Source organism: Phocoena sinus, chromosome 12 (genome assembly GCF_008692025.1).
Source record: "Phocoena sinus isolate mPhoSin1 chromosome 12, mPhoSin1.pri, whole genome shotgun sequence".
Lineage (NCBI taxonomy): Eukaryota > Metazoa > Chordata > Mammalia > Artiodactyla > Phocoenidae > Phocoena > Phocoena sinus.
Window position 1 is genome coordinate 40,096,065 of NC_045774.1, and position 25,287 is coordinate 40,121,351.

Here is a 25,287-nt window from a genome sequence, read left to right on the forward strand (position 1 = left end):
GGGCAGGGCAGGAAATCCAAATCAAAAGCAGTTAAAATTGAAAATGAGATCCTTTGGCTACCTGGGTAAAAGGTGGCTGTTCTTTAGAGGACATACAATCATTTAATAAATATTAAACTGAAGACTGTATGCTGGATACCATGATGGACTTATAATTATGTGAAGAAAATTATTCAGGCTCTCCTTGATCTCCTGTACTGCATATATGCAAGGCTCTTATACAGTGATATATTCAAACTACAAGTCTTAAACATAGTGGCATTTACAAAAATGGCCCGTCCTAAATTATCTTTGTCATTTAAGAGGCCACAAAAACTTTTTAAACCTTTGTAAATCGTGATATTAATTATAATCGTTGCTCTTTATTTTCAGTAAACATGTTTCATAATATAATTATCCACTTTTGGAACTCTTGCCCTCTCATATTTGCTTATTGTCTGAGTTTGCAAATGGATTTTAATGTTAGCATCAACCTAACAGTATGAAGAAGAAGGTCCAATGTATTGAATTATCTGAGCGACTTCTTGTGAACATAGTCAGACAAAAGCTGATTAGGTGGAATTTAGGTCAGTTCAAAATGAACACAATTTACAAATGTACAAAAAACTCTTGACGATTGGAGCTTAACCTTTTCCTATTTACTCTTTTATAATTACTGTTATCTAGTGTGGTTTTCTTCATCAGCTTGAACAATTGTGAAAATCTTTAACAACTGCTTTCCCTACCATTAAGCATCACACGTAAAAGATATGAGCATAAAAAAGAAGTGTGAAAAGACTCCTAACCCCCTAAAGTTTGTGCTGGTCCCGAAATTTGCTGTCTGCTGTCTACTCTCATCATCTTTAAATGTGATCTTTTCCAAGTGTCTCAGAAAAAAACAACAAAATTCTAGATTAGCTATATGATTTGGGATGAATGACTAATTTAATCCTGGTTTAAGGTAAGAAATCTGATTATATGTTAGAAATCTTTCTGTGCTAACATTTTTTCTGGGTATGGTTGATAAGTGAGTTCATGATATTTACTGCATTTATTTTTTAAATGTTTGTTTCAGCTATGAATTTGTGAAATACCTTAGACAGTATATATGTAATACTTTGGGGTCTATGATTGAAGAAGAAATAGAAAAATGGACATCTGATCAGAATCAGGGTGAGGAATTTGGCTATGACACAGTGGTACAGCACGTTACTAAAACAACTCAGGAATCTAAAGAGTGAGTATGCCCACAGTAATATTTTAAAGTAATTTTTCTCTCAACAGCGTTCCTTGAAAGCACCCTTAACCCATGTCCCCTACCGTCTTTTCACCTCATAGCAGCCAGAATGATTCTTTAAACCAGTGATTCAGATCATGCCACTCTTCCACGCAACACTCTCTGAAGGCTTCTCATCTCATTCAAAATAAAATCCAGTTTCTTCTGTCGCCTACAAGGCCCACCATGAGCCTTCTGCTCCCTCTCCTACCTGATTTCTTATCATTTTCCCTCTTCCACTGCTCCAGCCACACTGGTCTTGTTTTTTCTCAAACAAGCCAAGCAAAGTCCTCCCTCAGGGCTCTTTGTATTTATGTTGCTTCTGCTACCTAGAATGTCCTTTCCCTAAATATTTGTGTCACTTACTCCTTCACTTTTCACTTTTTTAAAATAGACTTTATTTTTAGAGCAATTTTTGACTCACTGATCTTTTTACTGTCTCCATAGTTTTGCCTTTTCCAGAATGTCATACAGTATGACATATGTCATACATACTATACAGTATGTAGCATTCCAGATTGGGTTCTTTTACTTAATAAAATGCATTTAAGTAGCACAGGGAATTATATTCAATGTCTTGTAATAACCTATAGTGGAAAAGAATCTGAAAAAGAATATATATATATGTACATATATATGTATAACTGAATCACTTTGTTGTACGCCTGAAACATTGTAAATCAACTACACTTCAATTAAAAAAACATTTAAGTTTCTTCTATGGAAACTTTTCATGGCTTGATAGTTCATTTCTTTCTAGCCCTGAATAAATTCGATTGTTTGAATGTATCAGACATCTTGCTTGCTTCCAAGTTTTGGCAGTTATGAATACAGCTGCTATAAACATCGTGTGTGGGTTTTTAGGAGCATGATTGGGTCACATTGTAAGATTGTGTTTAGTTTTGTAAGAAATTGCCCAGTTGTCTTCCAAAGTGGCTGTACCATTTTGCATTTTCATCAACAATATATGAAAGTTCTTGTTCCACTTACTTGTCAGAATTTGATGTTGTCAGTATTCCAGATTTTGGCTATTCTAATAGGTGTGTAACTGTTGTTTTAGTTTGCATTTCCCTAATGACAGATGATGTGGAGCATCTTTTCATATGCTTATTTGTCATCTGTTTATCTTCTTCGGTGAGGTTATCTGTTAAGAACTTTGGGTCATTTTTTAATCATGTTGTTTTCTTATTGTTGAGTTTTAAGAGTTTTTGTATGTTTTGGATAACAGTCCTTTGTCAGGTATGTCTTTTGCAAATATTTTCTCCTAGTCTGTGGCTTGTCTTTTCATTCTCTTAACAGTGTCTTTTGCAGATCAGAAATTTTTAATTTTAATGAAGTATCTTTCATGTCATGCCAAATCCAAGGTCGTCTACATTTTCTCCTATGTTATTTTCTAGTAGGTATATAGTTTTGCATTTTATATTAAGGTCTGTGATCCAGTCTGAGTTAATTTTTGTGCAGGTATAAGGTACCTATATAGATTCATTTTTTTTGCATGTTGATGTCCAGTTGTTCCAGCACTATTTGTTGAAAACACTGTCTTTGTTCCATTATATTGCCTTTGCTTCTTTGTCAAAGATCAGTTGACTATATTTAAGGGTATTTCTGGGCTCTCTATTCTGTTCCACAGATCTATTTGTCTTTTCTTTGGCTGATACCACACTGTCTTGATTACTGTAGGTTTATAGTAAGTCTTGAAGTTGGGTAGTGTCAGTCCTCTAACTTTGTTCTTCTCCTGCAGTAGTGTGCTGGGTATTCTGGGTTTTTTGTCTCTCCATATAAACTTTAGAATAATTTTGTTGATATCTACAAAATGCTTCCTGGGATTTTGATTTAGATTGTGTTGAATCTGTAGATCAAGTTGAGAAGAATTGAGTCTTCTTAATCCTTGAACATGGACTGTCTCTCTATTTATTTAGTTCTTCTTTAATTTCTTTCAATAGAGTTTTATAGTTTTCCTTATATAAATCTTTTTTTTTTTTTTTTTTAAACATCTTTATTGGGGTATAATTGCTTTACAATGGTGTGTTAGTTTCTGCTTTATAACAAAGTGACTCAGCTATACATATACATATGTTCCCATATGTCTTCCTTCTTGCGTCTCCCTCCCTCCCACTCTCCCCATCCCACCCCTCCAGGCTGTCACAAAGCACCGAGCTAATATCCCTGTGCCTTGCGGCTGCTTCCCCCCAGCTATCTACCTTACTACGTTTGTTAGTGTGTATATGTCCATGACTCTCTCTCGCCCTGTCAAAACTCACCCTTCCCCCTCCCCATATCCTCAAGTCCGTTCTCCAGTAGGTCTGCGTCTTTATTCCTGTCTTACCCTTAGGTTCTTCATGACATTTTTTCCCCTTAAATTCCATATATATGTGTTAGCATACGGTATTTGTCTTTTTCTTTCTGACTTACTTCACTCTGTATGACAGACTCTAGGTCTATCCATCTCATTACAAATAGCTCAATTTCATTTCTTTTTAAGGCTGAGTAATATTCCATTGTGTATATGTGCCACATCTTCTTTATCCATTCATCCGATGATGGGCGCTTAGGTTGTCTCCATCTCTGGGCTATTGTAAATAGAGCTGCAATGAACATTTTGGTACATGACTCTTTTTGAATTTTGGTTTACTCAGGGTATATGCCCAGTAGTGGGATTGCTGGGTCATATGGTAATTCTATTTGTAGTTTTTTAAGGAACCTCCATACTGTTCTCCATAGTGGCTGAACCATTTCACATTCCCACCAGCAGTGCAAGAGTGTCCCCTTTTCTCCACACCCTCTCCGGCATTTATTGTTTATAGATTTTTTGATGATGGCCATTCTGACTGGTGTGAGATGATATCTCATTGTAGTTTTGATTTGCATTTCTCTAATGATTAATGATGTTGAGCATTCTTTCATGTGTTTGTTGGCATTCTGTATATCTTCTTTGGAGAAATGTCTATTTAGGTCTTCTGCCCATTTTTGGATGGGGTTGTTTGTTTTTTTGTTATTGAGCTGCATGAGCTGCTTGTAAATTTTGGAGATTAATCCTTTGTCAGTTGCTTCATTTGCAAATGTTTTCTCCCTTTCTGAGGGTTGTCTTTTGGTCTTGGTTATGGTTTCCTTTGCTGTGCAAAAGCTTTGAAGTTTCATTAGGTCCCATTTGTTTATTTTTGTTTTTATTTCCATTACTCTAGGAGGTGGGTCAGAAAGGATCTTGCTGTGATTTATGTCATAGAGTGTTCTTCCTATGTTTTCTTCTAAGAGTTTGATAGTTTCTGGCCTTACATTTAGGTCTTTAATCCATTTTGAGCTTATTTTTGTGTATGGTGTTAGGGAGTGATCTAATCTCATACTTTTACATGTACCTGTCCAGTTTTCCCAGCACCATTTATTGAAGAGGCTGTCCTTTCTCCACTGTACATTCCTGCCTCCTTTATCAAAGATAAGGTGTCCATATGTGCGTGGGTTTATCTCTGGGCTTTCTATCCTGTTCCACTGATCTATCTTTCTGTTTTTGTGCCAGTACCATACTGTCTTGATTACTGTTGCTTTGTAATATAGTCTGAAGTCAGGGAGCCTGATTCCTCCAGCTCCTTTTCTCGTTCTCAAGATTGCTTTGGCTATTCGGGGTCTTTTGTGTTTCCATACAAATTGCGAAATTTTTTGTTCTAGTTCTGTGAAAAATGCCAGTGGTAGTTTGATAGGGATTGCATTGAATCTGTAGATTGCTTTGGGTAGTAGAGTCATTTTCACAATGTTGATTCTTCCCATCCAAGAACATGGTATATCTCTCCATCTATTTGTATCATCTTTAATTTCTTTCATCAGTGTCTTATAATTTTCTGCATACAGGTCTTTCGTCTCCTTAGGTAGGTTTATTCCTAGATATTTTATTCTTTTGGTTGCAATGGTAAATGGGAGTGTTTTCTTGATTTCACTTTCAGATTTTTCATCATTAGTATATAGGAATGCCAGAGATTTCTGTGCATTAATTTTGTATCCTGCTACTTTACCAAATTCATTGATTAGCTCTAGTAGTTTTCTGGTAGCATATTTAGGATTCTCTATGTATAGTATCATGTCATCTGCAAACAGTGACAGCTTTACTTCTTCTTTTCCGATTTGGATTCCTTTTATTTCCTTTTCTTCTCTGATTGCTGTGGCTAAAACTTCCAAAACTATGTTGAATAAGAGTGGTGAGAGTGGGCAACCTTGTCTTGTTCCTGATCTTAGTGGAAATGCTTTCAGTTTTTCACCATTGAGGACGATGTTGGCTGTGGGCTTGTCATATATGGCCTTTATTATGTTGAGGAAAGTTCCCTCTATGCCTACTTTCTGGAGAGTTTTTATCATAAATGGGTGTTGAATTTTGTCGAAAGCTTTCTCTGCATCTATTGAGATGATCATATGGTTTTTCTCCTTCAATTTGTTAATATGGTTTATCACATTGATAGATTTGCGTATATTGAAGAATCCTTGCATTCCTGGAATAAACCCCACTTGATCATGGTGTATGATCCTTTTAATATGCTGTTGGATTCTGTTTGCTAGTATTTTGTTGAGGATTTTTGCATCTATGTTCATCAGTGATATTGGCCTGTAGTTTTCTTTCTTTGTGACATCCTTGTCTGGTTTTGGTATCAAGGTGATGGTGGCCTCGTAGAAGGAATTTGGGAGTGTTCCTCCCTCTGCTATATTTTGGAAGAGTTCAAGAAGGATAGGTGTTAGCTCTTCTCTAAACGTTTGATAGAATTCACCTGTGAAGCCATCTGGTCCTGGGCTTTTGTTTGTTGGAAGGTTTTTAATCACAGTTTCAATTTCAGTGCTTGTGATTGGTCTGTTCATATTTTCTATTTCTTCCTGATTCAGTCTTGGCAGGTTGTGCATTTCTAAGAATTTGTCCATTTCTTCCAGATTGTCCATTTTATTGGCATAGAGTTGCTTGTAGTAATCTCTCATGATTTTTTTTATTTCTGCAGTGTCAGTTGTTACTTCTCCTTTTTCATTTCTAATTCTATTGATTTGAGTCTTCTCCCTTTTTTTCTTGATGAGTCTGGCTAGTGGTTTATCTATTTTGTTTATCTTCTCAAAGAACCAGCTTTTAGTTTTATTGATCTTTGCTATCGCTTCCTTCATTTCTTTTTCATTTATTTCTGATCTGATTTTTATGATTTCTTTCCTTCTGCTAGCTTTGGGGTTTTTTTGTTCTTCTTTCTCTAATTGCTTGAGGTGCAAGGTTAGGTTGTTTATTCGAGATGTTTCCTGCTTCTTAAGGTGGGCTTGTATTGCTATAAACTTCCCCCTTAGAACTGCTTTTGCTGCATCCCATAGGTTTTGGGTCGTTGTGTCTCCATTGCCATTTGTTTCTAGGTATTTTTTTATTTCCTCTTTCATTTCTTCAGTGATCACTTCATTATTAAGTAGTGTATTGTTTAGCCTCCATGTGTTTGTATTTTTTACAGATCTTTTCCTGTAATTGATATCTAGTCTCATGGCATTGTGGTCAGAAAAGATACTTGATACAATTTCAGTTTTCTTAAATTTACTAAGGCTTGATTTGTGACCCAAGATATGATCTGTCCTGGAGAATGTTCCATGAGCACTTGAGAAAAATGTGTATTCTGTTGTTTTTGGATGGAGTGTCCTATAAATATCAATTAAGTCCATCTTGTTGAATGTATCATTTCAAGCTTGTGTTTCCTTATTTATTTTCATTTTGGATGATCTGTCCATGGGTGAAAGTGGGGTGTTAAAGTCCCCTACTATGAATGTGTTACTGTTGATCTCCCCTTTTATGGTTGTTAGTATTTGCCTTATGTATTGAGGTGCTCCTATGTTGGGTGCATAAATATTTACAATTGTTATATCTTCTTCTTGGATCGATCCCTTGATCATTATGTAGTGTCCTTCTTTGTCCCTTTTAATAGTCCTTATTTTAAAGTCTATTTTGTCTGATACGAGAATTGCTACTCCAGCTTTCTTTTGGTTTCCATTTGCATGGAATATCTTTTTCCATCCCCTTACTTTCAGTCTGTATGTGTCTCTAGGTCTGAAGTGGGTCTCTTGTAGACAGCATATATAAGGGTCTTGTTTTTGTATCCATTTAGCCAATCTGTGTCTTTTGGTGGGAGCATTTAGTCCATTTACATTTAAGGTAATTATCGATATGTATGTTCCTATTTCCATTTTCTATACTGTTTTGGGTTCGCTAGTATAGGTCATTTCCTTCTCTTGTGTTTCGTGTCTAGAGAAGTTCCTTTAGCATTTGTTGTAAAGCTGGTTTGGTGGTGCTGAACTCTCTCAGCTTTTGCTTGTCTGTAAAGGTTTTAATTTCTCCATCAAATCTGAATGAGATCCTTGCTGGGTAGAGTAGTCTTGGTTGCAGGCTATTCTCCTTCATCACTTTCAGTATGTCCTGCCACTCCCTTCTGGCTTGTAGGGTTTCTGCTGAGAGATCAGCTGTTAACCTTATGGGGATTCCCTTGTGTGTTATTTGTTGTTTTTCCCTTGCTGCTTTTAATATGCTTTCTTTGTATTTAATTTTTGACAGTTTGATTAATATGTGTCTTGGCGTGTTTCTCCTTGTATTTATCCTGTATGGGACTCTCTGTGCTTCCTGGACTTGATTAACTATTTCCTTTCCCATATTAGGGAAGTTTTCAACTATAATCTCTTCAAATATTTTCTCAGTCCCTTTCTTTCTTTCTTCTTCTTCTGGAACCCCTATAATTCGAATGTTGGTGCGTTTCATGTTGTCCCAGATGTCTCTGAGACTGTCCTCAGTTCTTTTCATTCTTTTTTCTTTATTCTGCTCTGCAGTAGTTATTTCCACTACTTTATCTTCCAGGTCACTTATCCGTTCTTCTGCCTCAGTTATTCTGCTATTGATCCTATCTAGAGTGGTTTTAATTTCATTTATTGCATTGTTCATCGTTGCTTGTTTCATCTTTAGTTCTTGTAGGTCCTTGTTAACTGTTTCTTGCATTTTGTCCATTCTACTTCCAAGATTTCGGATCATCCTTACTATCATTATTCTGAATTCTTTTTCAGGTAGATTGCCTATTTCCTCTTCATTTGTTAGGTCTGGTGGGTTTTTATCTTGCTCCTTCATCTGCTGTGTGTTTTTCTGTCTTCTCATTTTGCTTATCTTACTGCGTTTGGGGTCTCCTTTTTGCAGGCTGCACTTTCGTAGTTCCTGTTGTTTTTGATGCCTGTCTCCAGTGGCTAAGGTTGTTTCAGTGGGTTGTGTAGGCTTCCTGGTGGAGGGGACTAGTGCCTGTGTTGTGCTGGATGAGGCTGGATCTTGTCTCTCTAGTGGGCAGGTTCACGTCTGGTGGTGTGTTTTGGGGTGTCTGTGGCCTTATTATGATTTTAGGCAGCCTCTCTACTAATGGGTGGGGTTGTGTTCCTGTTTTGCTAGTTGTTTGGCATAGGTTGTCCAGCACTGTGGCTTGCTGGTCGTTGAGTGAAGCTGGGTGCTGGTGTTAAGATGGAGGTCTCTGGGAGATTTCCACCATTTAATATTATGTGGAGCTGGGAGGTCTCTTGTTGACCAGTGTCCTGAAGTTGGCTCTCCTACCTCAGAGGCAGAGCCCTGACTCCTGGGCTGGAGCACCAAGAGCCTTTCATCCACACAGCTCAGAATAAAAGGGAGAAAAAATAGAGCAAATTAGTAGAAGTATGAGTAAAGAAAGAAGGAAAGGAGGAAAGGAAGGAAGGAAGAAAGAAGCAAAGAAGGAAAGAAAGGAGGGAGGGAGGGAGGGAGGGAGGAAGGAAGGAGGGAAAGAAGGAAAAAAGACAGAAAGAAAGATGATACAGTAAAAATAAAATAAAGTATAATATAGTTATTGAATTAAATAATATTTAGAAAGAAAAAAAAAAAGGGACGGATAGAACCTTAGGACAAATGTTGGAAGCAAAGCTATACAGAGAAAATCTTACACAGAAGCATACACATACCCCTTCACAAAAAGAGGTAAAGGGGGAAGAATCATAAATCCTGCTCCCAGAGACCACCTCCTCAATTTGGGGTGATTCGTTGTCTAAAGGAGGGAAGGAAGGAAGGAAAGAAAGAACGAAGGTAAAGTATAATAAACTTATTACAATTAAACTTAATTATTAAGAAAAAGAATTTTTTTAAAAAATCATGGACGGATAAAGCCCTAGGACAAATGGTGGAAGCAAGAGTATACAGACAAGATCTCACACAGAAGCATACACATACACATTCACAAAAAGAGGAAAAGGGAAAAAAAAATCATAGATCTGGCTCCTAAATTCCCCCTCTTCAATTTGGGATCATTCCTTGTCTATTCAGGTATTCCACAGATGCAGGGTATATCAAGTTGATTGTGGAGCTTTAATCCGCTACTTCTGTGGCTGCTGGGAGAGATTTCCCTTTCTCTTCTTTGTTCTCACAGCTCACAGGAGCTCAGCTTTGGATTTGGCCCTGCCTCTGCGTGTAGGTCGCTGGAGGGCGTCTGTTTTTTCGCTCAGACAGGACGGGGTTAAAGGAGCCGCTGATTCGGGGCCTCCGGCTCACTCAGGCCGGGGGTTGGGGGATGGGGGAAGGAGGGGCACTGCGTGCGGGGCGGGCCTGCGGCGGCAGAGGCGGCGTGACGTTGCGGCAGAGGCCGGCGTGACGTTGCACCAGCCTGAGGCCCGCCGTGCGTTGTCCCGGGGAAGTTGTCCCTGGATCCTGGGAACCTGGCAGTGGCGGGCTGCACAGGCTCCGCGGAAGAGGGGTGTGGAGAGTGACCTGTGCTCGCACACAGGCCCCTTGGTGGCGGCAGCAGCAGCCCCAGCGTCTCCCGCCCGTCTCCGGGGTCCGCGGTTTTAGCCGCGGCTCGCGCCCGTCTCTGGGGTTCGCGCTTCCCGCGGCGGCGCGCGCCCGTCTCGGGGGCTCGCGCCCTCAGCCGCGGCTCGCGCCCGTCTCTGGGGTTCGCGCTTTTAGCCGCGGCTCGCGCCCGTCGCTGGAGATCCTTTAAGCAGCGCTCTTAAACCCCTCTCCTCGCGCACCAGGAAACAAAGAGGGAAGAAAAAGTCTCTTGCCTCTTCGGCAGGTGCAGGCTTTTCCCCGAACTCCCTCCCGGCTAGTCGTGGTGCACTAACCCCTTCAGGCTATGTTCAAGCCGCCAACCCCAGTCCTCTCCCTGAGCTCCGTCCAAAACCAAAACCCGAGCCTCAGCTCGCAGCCCCGCCCGCCCCGGCGGGTGAGCAGACAAGCCTCTCGGGTTGGTGAGTGCCGGTCGGCACCGATCGTCTGTGCAGGAATCTCCCCGCTTTGCCCTCCGCACCCGTCGCTGTGCACTACTCCGCGGTCCCGAAACTCCCCCCTCCGCCTCCCGCAGTCTCCACCCGCGGAGGGTCTTCCTAGTGTGTGGAAACTTTTCCTCCTTCACAGCTCCCTCCCACTGGTGCAGGTGCCGTCCTTATTCTTTTGTCTCTGTTTTTTCTTTTTTTCTTTTGCCCTACCCAGGTATGTGGGGAGTTTCTTGCCTTTTGGGAGGTCTGAGGTCTTCTGCCAGCCTTCAGTAGGAGTTCTGTAGGAGTTGTTCCACATGTGGATGTATTTCTGGTGTATCCGTGGGGAGGAAGGCGATCTCCGCGTCTTACTGTTCCGCCATCTTCCCCTTATATAAATCTTGTATATATTTGTTAGGTTTATACCTAAGTGTTTAATTTTGGGGGGTGCTGATATAAATGGTATTATGATTTTAATTCCAAATTCCACTTGTCCATTGCTGGTATGTGGGAGAGTGATTGACTTCTGTATATTAACCTTGTATCCTGCAACCTTGCTATAATCACATAGTTGTCCTAGGAGTTTTTTGGTTAATTCTTTCAGATTTTCTGCATAGATGATTATGTCTTCTGCGAACAGTTTATTCTTCCTTCCCAATCTGTTTGCCTTTTATTTCCTTTTCTTGTCTTATTACATTAATTAGGACTTCCAGTAGGATGTTGAAAATCAATGGGGAGAAGGGACATCCTTGTCTTGTTCCTAATGCTTCTTCACTCTTTTTAGGTTTCAGCCACTCTGAGTTCTTGAGCAGTGAGATAGCATGACAAAATGCCTGACTCTCACTCAGAAAACAATTTAATACAGAGCAGTAATTGAGATGAAAGAAGATTTGAAATTTCCTTCTCATGTTTAAACTCAGCTACTTAGGTATTTCTCACTTTAATTATCTTTCAACACTGGCATATGATTGATGATTGAAGGTCTGGTTCGCCACCCCCCATCCCCTCTTGCCCCGCATGAAATGTAACATAACAGAAGACTCTTTAGGGCTATAAAGGGCAGAATGGGCAAGTAGAGAGCATAAATTTTTATTTTCTTCTTAATTCATGCTTATTAGTGTAGCTCTATTTAGTTTCTAATTCTTAGGGTAGGTAGCATATTAATGCTATCTAATGTTAAAATTTGCTTTTTGAAGCTAGATTGCAATGATTTTTTATTCTGATAAAATTTTTGCATAATTTTTATGCACAGTAAAACTTTAAAAATTTGGATCCCCAAAACTTATTTTTGGTGATGATTTGGACACATGACATTTGCTTTGTTAATTCTAGACTGTGGACTTGGATTTATGTGATGTTTTTAAGTGCCTTTGGCATCTGGTTTCTCTGCATGCTGGACCATCATGGTTGCTTCCTATTGCAGTTTGAAGGCAGGTGCTGAAGCTTGAGATATAGCCCCTCTTTCAAGTAGTTGAAAAATTGAAATATATACCTGAGCTTATATTACCTATTATATTTTAAAAATTATATTTGATTTATTTTGAAATTGTTAAACATTTCTTTATGATGTTGGATGAGACCTCTTTCCCCTTGTGACAACTGATTGTTTAAACATGTTATGAACAAAGTGACAGTGTGCAGCTATTTATAAATTTAGCAAGTTCTAACCACAATATATATTAAGTTAAAAGCCATGGAGATCAAGATTTCTTATTTACTGATTTGATGAAAAAACAAAACTAGAGCCACTTCCATCTTTGGATAATACAGTATCCCTGCTTTCCTACAGGGGGATACATTCTAAGACCCCAGTGGATACTTAAAACCATGGGTAGTACTAAATCCTATGTGTTTTCCTGTACAGACATAACTATGGTAAAGTTTAATTTATAAATTAGGCATAGGTAGAGAATATCTGAATTGCTAACATCACTACTCTTTGCATTTTGGGTCCATTGTTAAGTAAAATGAGGATGGCTTGACCACAATCACTGGGATACCTTGACCAGTAGATCTGATAAGCCAGATGGCTGCTAAGTGACTAATAGGTGGGACTGAATAAAGGGATGATTCACATGCTGGGCAGCTGGATGACTCTAGATTTCATCACCTACTCAGAACAGCAGACAATTTAAATCTTATGAATTGTTTATTTCTGGAATTTTCCATTTAATATTTTCAGACCACGGTTGACTGTGAGTGACTGAAACTGTGGAAAGTGAAACCCTAGATAAGGAGGGACTACTGTATTATAATTAGTAGTCTATTTCTGACAGTATCATTAAGCTTATTCTAAAAGGGGGACTAAAACTCTTCATTAGTCAGAAAATAAAAGCTTTTTAATGCTAAAAGCAAAGTTTTACATGGGATTGTTAGGAAATTACTTTTTGTCTCTGGGTAAGACATTTAATTTTCTTCTGTTTTAGTTCATTCATGTGTAAAAATTAATACAACAATAATTACCTCAAAAAGATTTTAAATGTCTTAATGAATGTCTTCTGCTTTGTGAATCATGGATGAAGGATTTTAAGTTGTACAGAGTATTAATTATTTTCTTTCTTTTTTTGTGTGTGATTCTTTAGAAACTACTTGGGGCTAATGTGTCAACAGTACATTTATTAAAAACATTTTTACTGTAATAATTCAAATTGCTTCCCTAATTACACATTTTGATATTTATTTTTTAAATAGAGGTTTGTACATGAAACAGCTCATTTGTAGCATCTGTCATACATTCTCATATATATAAGTGAAAGTACTCACAATGTGTATTTTCATTGTTAATTGATATGGGTTTTTTCACTACCTCTTAGAGCTTTTTCTTATTTTAACTTCTTGGAGTATGAAGGAATCTTCTCAATGGTGTCCATATTCTATCCTTGGCTTTTTCAAATCTGCAGTTGCTACTGAGTTCTAGTTTATTTAACTCTTGATATTCAGGGCCTTACTCTCTAGTTTTTTGTTTTTTTAAGTATTATTCTTTTATCTACCTTTAGCTCATTTGCTGATATTTCTTGCAGAAGAATTAATGTTTGTGGTTTCAAGAAATTTATGTTTTCTGGAGGAAGTATTTCTAAAATGAAACTTAAAGATTTTCTATGGATTTTAATTACCCTTACTCTTATCCTGTAAATCATTGAGATTTACATTTTTTTTAACTTTTTATTTTATACTGGAGTGTAGTTGACTAACAATGTTGTGATAGTTTCAGGTGTACAGCAAAGTGATTCAGTTATACATATACATGTATCTATTCTTTTTCAAATTCTTTCCCCATTTAGGTTGTTACGTAATATTGAGCAGAGTTCCCTGTATATACAGTAGATCCTTGTTGGTTATCCATTTTAAATATAGCAGTGTGTACATGTCAATCCCAAACTGCCTAACTGTCCCTTCCCCCCACCCTTCCCCCTGAGATTTACTTTTATATTCCTTTATTAAATCACTGTATTGTAAATTTTAAGGGGACAGGAGTTTATGTTCTTCACATGGCTATACCTAACTGGAACAGAGTCTGGGGAGTGTAGTTTACTCCTATTCCCAGCTATAATCCAATTACTGTGGAAGGGGAGAGCAGCTCTGGTGGATAGCTATTGATTGCTACTGGGGCATCATTATACTTCCCTGTTTCTTGGTGCACAGAATGTGTAGAGGAGGAAGCTGGGGCCTCCTCACTCGGTTCCTATATGTACTTCACCAGTTAGTCTAATGAGTGTATTAGGATTCAATTCCTTCTTGATTTTTTAAAAAAATTTTTTATTTTATATTGGATTATAGTTGATTAACAATGTTGTGTTACCCTTCTTGCTCTTTATATCCCTTTACTGTAAACCTGAATTTTCCCTGGACTGTTTCTTACCTCTATAGCGGTTCTTTTCTGTATGTGTTTTCCCTCTGTATCATTCCTAATCTATTCTAATTTTCTTTTAATATTTTTGTGTTTTCTCATAATTTCTGGGACTTTAAAAATATGTACATATACAGCTATATGTATTATATTCAATTTACTTAAAGTTATATAATATATAAATTATATATTGTTAAATAATATTAAATATATAATGTGTTTTAAATTACATATAGAAATCACATATATTTAATAACAATGTATATAATATATAATTTAAAATATATTTTAAAATTTCTTTAAAGTTCATTTTGTTTTTATTTTTTAAATTAAGTAATTTATTTTGGCTGCTCTGGGTCTTCGTTGCAGTGCATGGGCTTCTTTAGTTGTGGCATGTGGGCTCTAGAGCACGCAGGCTCAGTAGTTGTGGCACGTGGGCTCTCTAGTTGTGGTGCATGGGTTCTAGAGCATGCAAGCTCAGTAGTTGTGGTATGTGGAATCTTAGTTCCCTGACCAGGGATTGAACCTGGGCCCCCTGCATTGGGAGCATGGAGTCTTAACCACTGGACCACCAGGGAAGTCCCAAAAAATTTCTTTAAACTTTAAAAACTCAGTCCACTATTTTTAGCCAAATCCCCCAGCATGATTTTATTACTTCTATGAGAAAAGTATCCTTTCTCTGATTTATGTAGTTAATATGATGCATAAACCAGAAATATAAAGAAAGGGAAGTTTCTGTGCTTATTTTCTAGTGTATTTCCAGTGTTATAATGATAAACAATCATATTATCATGCTTTATATTTACAAAGAGCTTTCAGATATATATTCTCATTTATTTCTTGCTATGGCTATGTGAACTAGATCAGCTAGATTGTATTTTTTTTTTAATTTGAAGATCTAAATGGCTTTATTCAGTAATTTATAAATTGGGCAGCATCCCAGCTAGTAAATAGAAGAGTGCTCCTAGATTGTATTCTTTTTATCTCATATGTAGTTGAGGAAAAATAGACTTATTTATAATGACAGAGCTTGTACATAAAGTAGTCAGGTTTCTAATCCAGGTTTTCTGATTCCAAATTTAGTACTTTATTCACTATGTTTATTTAAATCTTTATGCCTTTTTATTTTAAATATAGAAATTTCAATAGTTCACATCTCATATTCCTCATTTGTAAAATAAAGGGTAGACTAGATTATTTTTGTTTCCATCTAGCTCTAAAATTCTATTTGTAGGGTTTTGGAGGATCTCAGTCTAATGTTAGTATGGATGTTTGAGAGTTTGCACTTAATAAATGGAGAAATTTATTATAAGTTTTTAAAATATATATATTTTTAGACCGGCTAGAGCTGAAAGGGATCTTAGAAATTATCCAGTTCAAACTTCTACTAATTTCAGGAATCCTTTTCTTAACATCTCTGACAATGGGTTCTCTAGCCTCTGTTTGAAAGGACCCACTGATCTCTTAATACTTATTTAGGTCTCAATTGTGGTGATGGATGTCTATACATATAAATTATAGGCAGGAGAGAAGGGAAGCAAAAAAAATAGAGGAAGGGAGGATAGTGAAAGAGAAATTAAAAAAGGAATAAAAGTGATGTGTAAAGTAGGCTGGGTTTTGGTAGTTTGATATTAATAGTTGACTTTGTTACTAATAACTGGAATCTATGCCATTGGAACATCTTGCCTTGGATTCTTTTAATTTTACTGCCTTGGTTCATGTAACCAGATGGAAAAACTTGGGAAATAACACATTTTAGATTCCCTATTAATTTTTTTTCCTGTTGTGTGAATTCTGTTGTGCCATTTATTCTTTCAGAAAAACTGTCTTTTCTCTTTAGAATTGTTTGTTAAAGGGACTTTACAAGAAAGAAATAATCAGGTAGTTTAATTTAGTTGAATGTTTTAATCTGTGCTAATAGCCATTCTCTTACAAAGATTGCTTTGAATTAAAGATACAAAGAAATGATGCATTCCCTGAAGAACATCATGATGATAGTGGTGGATTCTATGATCAACAAGTTTGAAGAAGATGAAATGCAAAGTCAAGAAAGGCAGAAAAAAATCCAAAAGGAGAAAAGCAATAGTTACTGCACAGACAATTGCTCTGATAGTGATTCGTCATTCAGTCAGGTATGTTGTTTAGTTTTGCATTTATGTCTTGAAATGGTGTTTAATAATCATTACCTTCAATACATTCTTTATTAGCTAGACTTTTTTCCACTTTCTAGTTTTAAGATTCAGAAGGATAATAAACAATAACATAATCTAATATTAAAGATTTAGTCCATGAAATAACATCTTCTAGAATTACATGTTCAGTGAATTATATCTGAACAGTTATTAATGAGGTAAGGAAATAAACTAGTGGATTTTGGATTAAAAATAATAACACTTGAAACAAATCTGCTTAGACTTTAGTTAAAGATCTTATTCCCAATTAATCCTTATTAATCAAATTTTAACTACATTATAGATGAAATATGGAGATAAAACATTTCCCTTATTTATCTTCTGTGAAGGTTGCTGTGAATTGTTAGTTTTAACACATTAAGTTTTTTTTAATGTCAAAAGATTTGAGGTTTTATATTTTATCTTTCCAGGTTATTGGAATCCTTGTCTTTTGGCTTCAGCAGAGCTAAGGGAAAGAACAATGTCTAGATTAGTCCTAATAGAAGACAAAGGAAACTAGATAGAGTAGAGCCCATGCATGCACCATGAAATTCCACATAGAAAATTTCAAGCCAAATGGAATCTGTTTGACCTTTGTGTGAATCCTACCTGATATTTTTAGTGAAACATTTTCACCTAATTAGTTCTAACGTAGGGACATAACTATAACGTAGATCCTAAACGTATAGCAAAAAGGGATTTGTGGAGTTTGGGTGAAACCTGAAATACGTGTGTGTATTAGTCACAGTTGAGACTGCACTTTTGAAGGAAAAATGGTTTTGGAATTAGTCAAAGCAGAATGTAAAAGTTATCACTGCATCATTTAGCAGGAGATAATGTGCTGAGTTTTAAATTTTACAAGTCAGGTTAATTATCTGATGATGTGAGGAAGGAAGTGACAAAGATTGTGAATTTTCTTCATGTTTTGGCTCTTAATCATCCCTTGTTGATGTACTCTTTGGAAGAAGCTGGGCTGTAGAGATTTTAGTTCAGCTTAATACAGTCAGATGGCTTATTCAGTAGGTTTACTGAACTGCTTCTTCAGATCAAGGACTTTCTGGAAATGAAAGACACAGAAAACCCAACTTTAGGACTCTGAGGGATCATAAGATTATACTTTCTTAGTTATTTGATGAACCATGTGTATACACTGAAATCGAACCACAAGAGAAAAAAAGTGGAGCACTGTTAATTTGTTCTAAGAAGTACAAGTATTCAGATCTCAATAGGATTGATTGAGTAGCTGGCAGTTAAGAGGTGCTAGCTAAGCACCAACTTATTTCCAGTCATAGAATCATAGATTTTTGAAGAAATTCACAGCATTGGTAGAAATGGAGTCATACTTTCAGAAGATATTCTTGTTTTTTATTTTGTTTTGATTCTTGAGAAGGATCATGCTCTGAGTTTATATGGCTTCCTTTGGAATGTCCACAGGGTATATCTGCATTTTCAAGTACCTGCCTTATGAATATGACTTTGTGTCAGAAGCGACTAATTGAATTGAAAGTGAAGTATGTCCACCAACAAGGTGTGGGATCCCTGGGCCTTTGGAAAAAAGCAGATGAATGCCAGACCTGTCCTGAAAGCTCTTTCAGTGTGGCCAAACTCTAAGATGTTTGGTTATGCTTTTGTTTAGTGAAAAAAGACTCTCTTGCATGTAACTGACCGAAGAGAGGCTGAATTAATAGGTTCAGAATTGAAAGGATCCCTGAAAATATATCATTCATTCCATCAAATATTGATGTTATTATTGATGCCTTCAAAATTGATGTTACTTGCATTGGGCTTTAAAAAAACTGAATTGTTCTATGAATAGCATTCAGTAAACAATTTTGATGCTGCTGTTTTGATATTAGAACACTTGTATTTTGTGAATAGAGTAGGCTTTATTTCATTGCTTTATTTCATTATTTCATTGCTATTTTAAACATTGCATCCTGATTGTGTATGGATTTCTGACCCAGTATTGAAAAAAAGGACATTACTGCCTTGGAGACTGTTTGTGTAAGTTTGAGCATATTAAAGAATAAAGTCGGCTGATTTTTACTATAGTTGTGAGCAGAGCATTCACTGAAAGCATTTGGCACTGTGATTAAACCTGGAAAAAGTCTGCAAAATAATGCTAGAGAGATAAAAATAATAATATTAGATATCTGTTATTGAGATTGCTGCCATATGTTGGTCCCTTTGCTTGGCTTTATATTCACTATAGGTGTTACCAGCCTACTTTACAGGAAAAAGCGAGGCTTATAATAATAGGTAAAACTTGTGTTGCTCCTTAGGATTCCACTGTGAATTTAAGCCTGGTCTCTTACCCTTGATAGTCTGTTCTCTTTGTTCTGTGCTGCACTACCTGGAGACTTCTTGGGTTCAAATCTTTGTTCTACCACTTACTAGCTGTGTGACCTTAGACAAGTGTCTTAACTTCCCTGCCGTAGTGTTTTTCATTTTAAAATGGGAATGATAATACCACTTACCTCATCCTGCTGTTGAGAAGATTAACTGATTTAATAATTGCTGCTGCTCTGTACATGTTAGCTTTTATTATTGTTGCTATTTCTTGAAGGATATGCTGAAATGGATACCATTGAGAGACATACTCAAATAGAAAATTTCCCAGCTCTAGTCCTGTATGGTTTCTAACTGAGCTTCTATGGGTCATTTTCTACTGCTGGAAGATTAGAGGATTACCTCTAATTAAGCTTTCAAAATTAATATCCTTTCCTCTTGCAGCTTTTCTTTCTCTTCCCTGACAGTATTCAGTTGTAATATGGCACAGGCATTACATTATGCTTTCTTGTAGTGTGCAAACTATCGATATTTTATTACGTTCTAAGGGAACCCCAAGATGTACCCTTTGTATGGAGAAGGTGAGTTTAGGATAACAGTCACCAGCTGTTCTTTCATGATGTGAACCTATTTAAGGAATTTACTGTTTCTTTACTTTCATGGTAACCTCCCCCTGAAGCCCACCCATCCTTTGGTACCTATGGCAGGCAGAATAACAGCCCTTTCAAAGACATCCATGTATTAATACCCAGAACCTATGAACCTGTTACCGTACATGGGCCAAGGGACTTTGTTAGTGTGATTAATTTAAGGATCTTCAGATGGGGAGATTATTCTGGATTATCCAGGTGAGCCTAATGTAATCACAAGCGTCCTTATAAGAGAGACTCAGGAGGGTCAGAGGCAGAGAAGGTGCTGTGCGGGCTGAAGTAGATGTCAGAGTGGCTGCCAATGTATTCTAACCTCTAGAACTGTAAGATAATAAATTTGTGTTTCTTTAAGTCACTAAGTTTATGGTAACTTGTTACAGTAGCAGTGAGGAAACTAATATCTTGCCATTGTTGCTACTTGTTCACCTGAAGGCCAGGATCTTTTCTGTTATTTACTTCCTGGAAAAGAAGCTTTGTGTTTGAACTGCCTCCTGGGAACAATTTGAATTCCATCTTGTTGCTAGGTTTTGAATTCTTCCAGTAAGACTTTTCTTGAGTAGCTTTTTCCTTTTATCGGGTTTGAGGCCTTTCCCCTGTCTCTGAGTATGTGCTGTGTTATCAACCACTCTAATTTACGTTTTACCCTAACTTCTCAAATCTTAGAATATCTTGAGTTCAACCCCTTTTCTGGCCTCTCCTAAAAATCTTTAAAGTTTTTACAATGCTCTTTTTGGTGAGGAATTCTGCTTTTGAGGATGTCATACTACTGCTGAGGAATTACGAGATTCTCATCTCTTGTTCAGCAGCATCGGCCAGAACAGTAGGATAACCACAGCCCAAACTACTATTCAGAAGTTCCTCCATCTCGAGCTACCCTTAATTGATAAGACTTTTATTATTATTATTTGTCTTATAAACAGAAAAAGATAGGAACCTAAAATCCTAAAAATGTAGAAGGGAAAGGGAAAGGCAGCTGAGAGTAGGGAAAAAAACACGGTAGTATTGATAATGCAGCTGCCTAGAGTTAAGCTTGAGGCAGGGGGTTTGTTTAGGAGAAGAACTGGGTAGGTGCAGGTGTGAGCTTTCTTTGCTTGCTGGTTTAATAGTAATGTCTTGAGACAATTTGACACCAGAAAAACTAATTTCTCTGATTAACAATGCTAATATCTTTATGAATACCTAAGTTTCTTTATACTTGTAAATATTAATAGATTTTTGTTATTTCTCAATGGTAGCACTTTTAACGAAAAGTGCAGAAGTTCTTTTTTTGTTAAAACATTATTTGAACATCTAGGAAATTAAGAACTTTATCATTTGAAAATATTTTTAAAACCTTATTTTTGTTTTGAATTAATAACTTTGTTCTATATTTAAGGCTTAATGAAGGGTGGGCTCATAATTTTTTTTTTTTTTTTTTTTGCGGTACGCGGGCCTCTCACTGTTGTGGCCTCTCCCGTTGTGGAGCACAGGCTCTGGAGGCACAGGCTCAGCGGCCATGGCTCACGGGCCCAGCCGCTCCACGGCATGTGGGATCTTCCTGGACTGGGGCATGAACCCGTGTCCCCTGCATTAGCAGGCGGACTCTCAACCACTGCGCCACCAGAGAAGCCCGGGCTCATAATTTTTTTTTTTTTGCAGTACGTGGGCCTCTCACTGTTGTGGCCTCTCCCATTGCAGAGCACAGGCTCCGGACGCGCAGGCTCAGTGGCCATGGCTCACGGGCCCAGCCGCTCGGTGGCATATGGGATCTTCCCAGACCAGGGCATGAACCTGTGTCCCCTGCATCGGCAGGCGGACCCTCAACCACTGCACCACCAGGGAAGCCCCCGGGCTCATAATTTTAAGAAGTTTTAGATGCACTACAATTAAAAAAAACTACTCTGCATGAAGCTAACTCATTCTGAATCTTGGAAACAAGTCAAACTCTGGCTGTGCCATTGATGAGCTGTGGGCTTTGTCTTCTTACCTCTTTCAGTGCCTCAATTTTCTTAACTATTATAGAGGAGATAGTAATAGTATTTACTCTTATAATGTTGCCTTGCAGATTTAATATATGTAAAGCATTTTGAACAGTACTTGGCTCATATTAAGCTCTTATATAAATGTTTGCTGTTATCATTGTCATCATCACTGGGTGGTGGTTCTTTTTCTTTTGTAAGAACAGGAAAGAAATCATTGTACAGTTACACATACTAAAGCCTAAAGAATCATTAGGTTTAATATTTATATATTTTATTTCCCATAGCCCTTTGAACAACAGTAATAGTTGTCTTTCTTTGACTAGTTGTATTTCAATGGTTTATGTAGTTTACAAACCAAATATTTAAAATAGAGATTTCTAGAGTAATTTGAGGGTGGTATGATTTTTGAACTTAAAGTGTAGTTATTGACTAATGTGAATATTCTCCAATATATATTGTAATAAAGTGAATATATCTCTTTAAAACAACAAAAGTTACAGAATGCATCTTATGTTCGCTATCTTTAGGTATACTGAATTTTACAGAAATGTATACAAATCTTATTTTAGCATCTGAAGACCTTTAATTAGGATCCTTATGATCATAAAGTAGGACCAAAATCCATCTTAGATTATCAACCTATTCTACTTCTTGCTCTTTTCCCTGTAGCATTTGCTCAGAAATTATTTGCTTGGTTTATACTCTCACACATGTAAATATGTCTAAAAATGTTTTCCTTTTGGAATTATCTACTTATATTGATAGCAGCAGCAGGTCTCTTTTGTGTTGCTTTACCAATCAAGTTGGCAGACACTGCTCCCCTCAGGAATTTTTAATCTAACAATTTCAGCTGTTCTAAATATTTCTAACTGTGTTGTAGTCAGTGGAACACGTTATCTACATGTTCCAGTTAAGTATCAATAAATTATTATAGTTAGTTGCAATGGAAATTTGTCCATCCAGTGATACACAATAACACACAGAAATGTTAAAAACCTATATAGGTAACCTTTAAGGTAGGTATTAGACTTATTCTCATTTCTAGTGTAGTATGTATTTCATTGCTTAAGTAACATTTTAAGAGTAATTTGTACTATGTTTAAGAAGACAAAGGAATCTTATAGGGTAGTAAGCATATTATTGAGGCTACTCCAATCAGATAACTACTAAAGGCTATGCTTTTCTAATATGCATTACTACCTGAGAGGAAAGGCAAACATGGTAAAATTAAGGGACTTCAACTGTTTGGATACATATTCAACCAACAGATATGTATTGGGCATATGCTGTGTACAATATCTTGTGCCAGGTACTATAAAATTGCAAAGATGAATCAGATATACATTATTTTTTCAAGGAGCTTACTTGAGGGTAAAGAGATAGGATATGTACATAAATAACCAAGTTGCAAGTAGAAGTAATGTGTCATGGGAATTCAAAGACGAGCCCTTATAACCAAGAATATCCAAGAGCTATAGAGGAAAGTATTTCAGACAAGGGAAAGTTCAAAATTTCTGCATCAACAAAGAATGTGGCATATCTGGGAAGCTCTGAGTAGTTTATGTGAAGGGTTAGGACAGAGTTTGCAGGGAGTAAATTGGAAGGTTAGATTAAGGGCAGTTTATGGAGTAAGGGTAAGGATTATATCTTAATCATTATTTATTGTTTCTAGCTATAAAATCATAGTGCCTGGTAACATAGTAGGTGTCTGACACATAGTAGATGCCGAATAAATATTTGAGGAATAGATGAATGCATTCAAAAGCTAAATTTAATTGTTTTGTAATTTGAGAGAAATCATTTTAGGTTTCTTAACAGGAGAATGTGTGTCAGACTTACCTAACAGTTGTATACAGAAGGGCATGGGAAGGGGAGAAAGTGAATGTAGGGAGATAAGTTAGAAGGCTATCATGGTAGTTAAGTAAAAAGTAATGAGGACCTGAACTGAGGAGGCTTTGTAGGAATAGAGACTGATGTGAAATTATTGCAGAAGTAGGATCATTAAGCTTGATTTTTGATATGTTTTGGAGAGAGTAGTGCAAAGTGGAAGTAGAAGTTAAAGGTCTAGTTATTTTTTTTTAAAGCCAAAGTAGCTGGGAGACTATGATGTTATGAACCAAATCTGGAATTAGGGAGGAATTAGATGTGGAGAAGAATGTGGTGGGTTCTTCTTTTATTCTTTTTTGTTGTTGTTGTTGGGTATACATATTGAATTTAAGACACCAGTAAGGTATCCCAGTGGTGTAGCAGGTAGTTGAACATGCAGGATTCATTTGGTAGAAATGTTGGGGATAACAACGTGAGTCATTTGTGCAGAGATGTTGCTACTTAAGCCACCTAAGTAAGCAAGATCTTAGGAAATGCATTTCAGAGGGCAGACAGAAATGGAAGAATGGGTTAGAAAGGGTACCAAACCATATTGCACTGGGTAGGAGGTTAAGGGGGGATGAAGGCTAGAGGGAAGTCAAATAAGGTAAGGACTAAGAAAAGATCTTTGGATTTGGTGGTTAACTGTTCACCACAGAATAATGTTGAGAGTAAGAGGAGGGAAGTTGAGGGATCATCATGCTGATTAGTTGCGATCATTTTTGTGAAGTGAAAAGCAAAGACATTTTCAAAGTAAGGGTTGCTTGCCTGAGGTATTGATCATAAAGAGATAAAAAAAAAGTCTTTGTTAGGGGGAGCATTTAAGCAAATGAATTTTAAGATCTAAGTATTATCTTTTTTGACTGCTACTTGACATAATATTGATTGTTTCACCAAATATGAACTCCTGTAGTTGCAAATGTTCAAACAGTATCTGACCCTGCATTTACCAGGGCTGTTGTAGAACGTGACTTCTCTTTTAGAAAAGAAGCTGAATGGAAATCTGAAATCAATGAATTATATTTATAGATCTTGAATAGGCAGTAGGTAGGGGGGACTCAGTTTTCTATTTTCAGATAGAAAATTTCCTGGTTGAAGTAAATTTGAGATTTACTTCAAATTTTAAAATTTAATAATGATAAAGCAAAAAGACTTTACATTTGTTCTCGTTTAATTCTTACGGTGATGCTAGGAAGTGGATGTGAAAACTGTGGATGGGGTTAAAGATTCCAGGGACACATAGCTAGTTAGAATTTTAAAACCTGGCTTAATCTTCCATCTGATTAAAATTCATGTCCTTGATATTCTTATTTGCTGATGAGTTGGATGGCAGGACATTTTAGACATAGATGATAATCTGATGAAAGTCATGATAGTGGAAGTGGGAGAACCAGAAGAAATCAATTTTACAAGAGGTGAAAGGGCCAGGCTAAAGAAAAGAGCTTGTGTAATTAGCAGTAGAATTAGTGTGTATATGTACTTTATATACATACTGTATACACATATGGACATATATACTTATATCTATATACACACAACATATATCTTAATGTTTGTATATGTATACTATGTAAGATATCCTGTGTTGTCTATACTTTTTTCCCATTAGACAAGACAAGCTGCACTTATATATACTTATATTTTATTTAGTAGTTACCACTCATACATTTTAGTGTTTTAATTGTTGTATAACGAAAACTCAAAATTAAAGCTCTATTATTTAATATACAGTACTTCTAATTTTAAAAAGTAGTATATACAGACTTCAGCAGTTGAACTAAATACTTAATTTTTTAATTTAATTTTTTTTATATACAGCAGGTTCTATTTTATGCACGTTAATGTACGTATGTCAGTCCCAACCTCTCAAATCATCCCACCACCTCCTCCCCCCGACCCCCACTTTCCCCGCTTGGTGTCCATACGTTTGTTCTCTACATCTGTGTCTCTATTTCTGCCTTGCAAACTGGTTCATCTATACCATTTTTCTAGATTCCACATGTATGCGTTAATATAT

The 25,287-nt window shown here is 36.8% G+C and overlaps 1 protein-coding gene and 1 non-coding gene across 4 annotated transcripts in view; one reads left to right on the forward strand and one right to left on the reverse strand.

Annotated features, from left to right (window-relative positions):
- Positions 1-25,287, forward strand: part of TBC1D32 (TBC1 domain family member 32) — a 209,463-nt gene that overhangs the window by 8,164 nt on the left and 176,012 nt on the right. For all 3 annotated transcript variants that reach the window (XM_032651612.1, XM_032651613.1, XM_032651614.1), the window contains exons 3-4: positions 1,055-1,216; positions 16,288-16,465. In XM_032651612.1, coding sequence (XP_032507503.1) covers positions 1,055-1,216; positions 16,288-16,465 — 340 coding nt within the window. The remainder of the gene's footprint in view (positions 1-1,054; positions 1,217-16,287; positions 16,466-25,287) is intronic.
- TRNAW-CCA lies at positions 14,839-14,911 on the reverse strand. The gene has a single exon. It is a non-coding gene; the product is annotated as a tRNA-Trp (tRNA).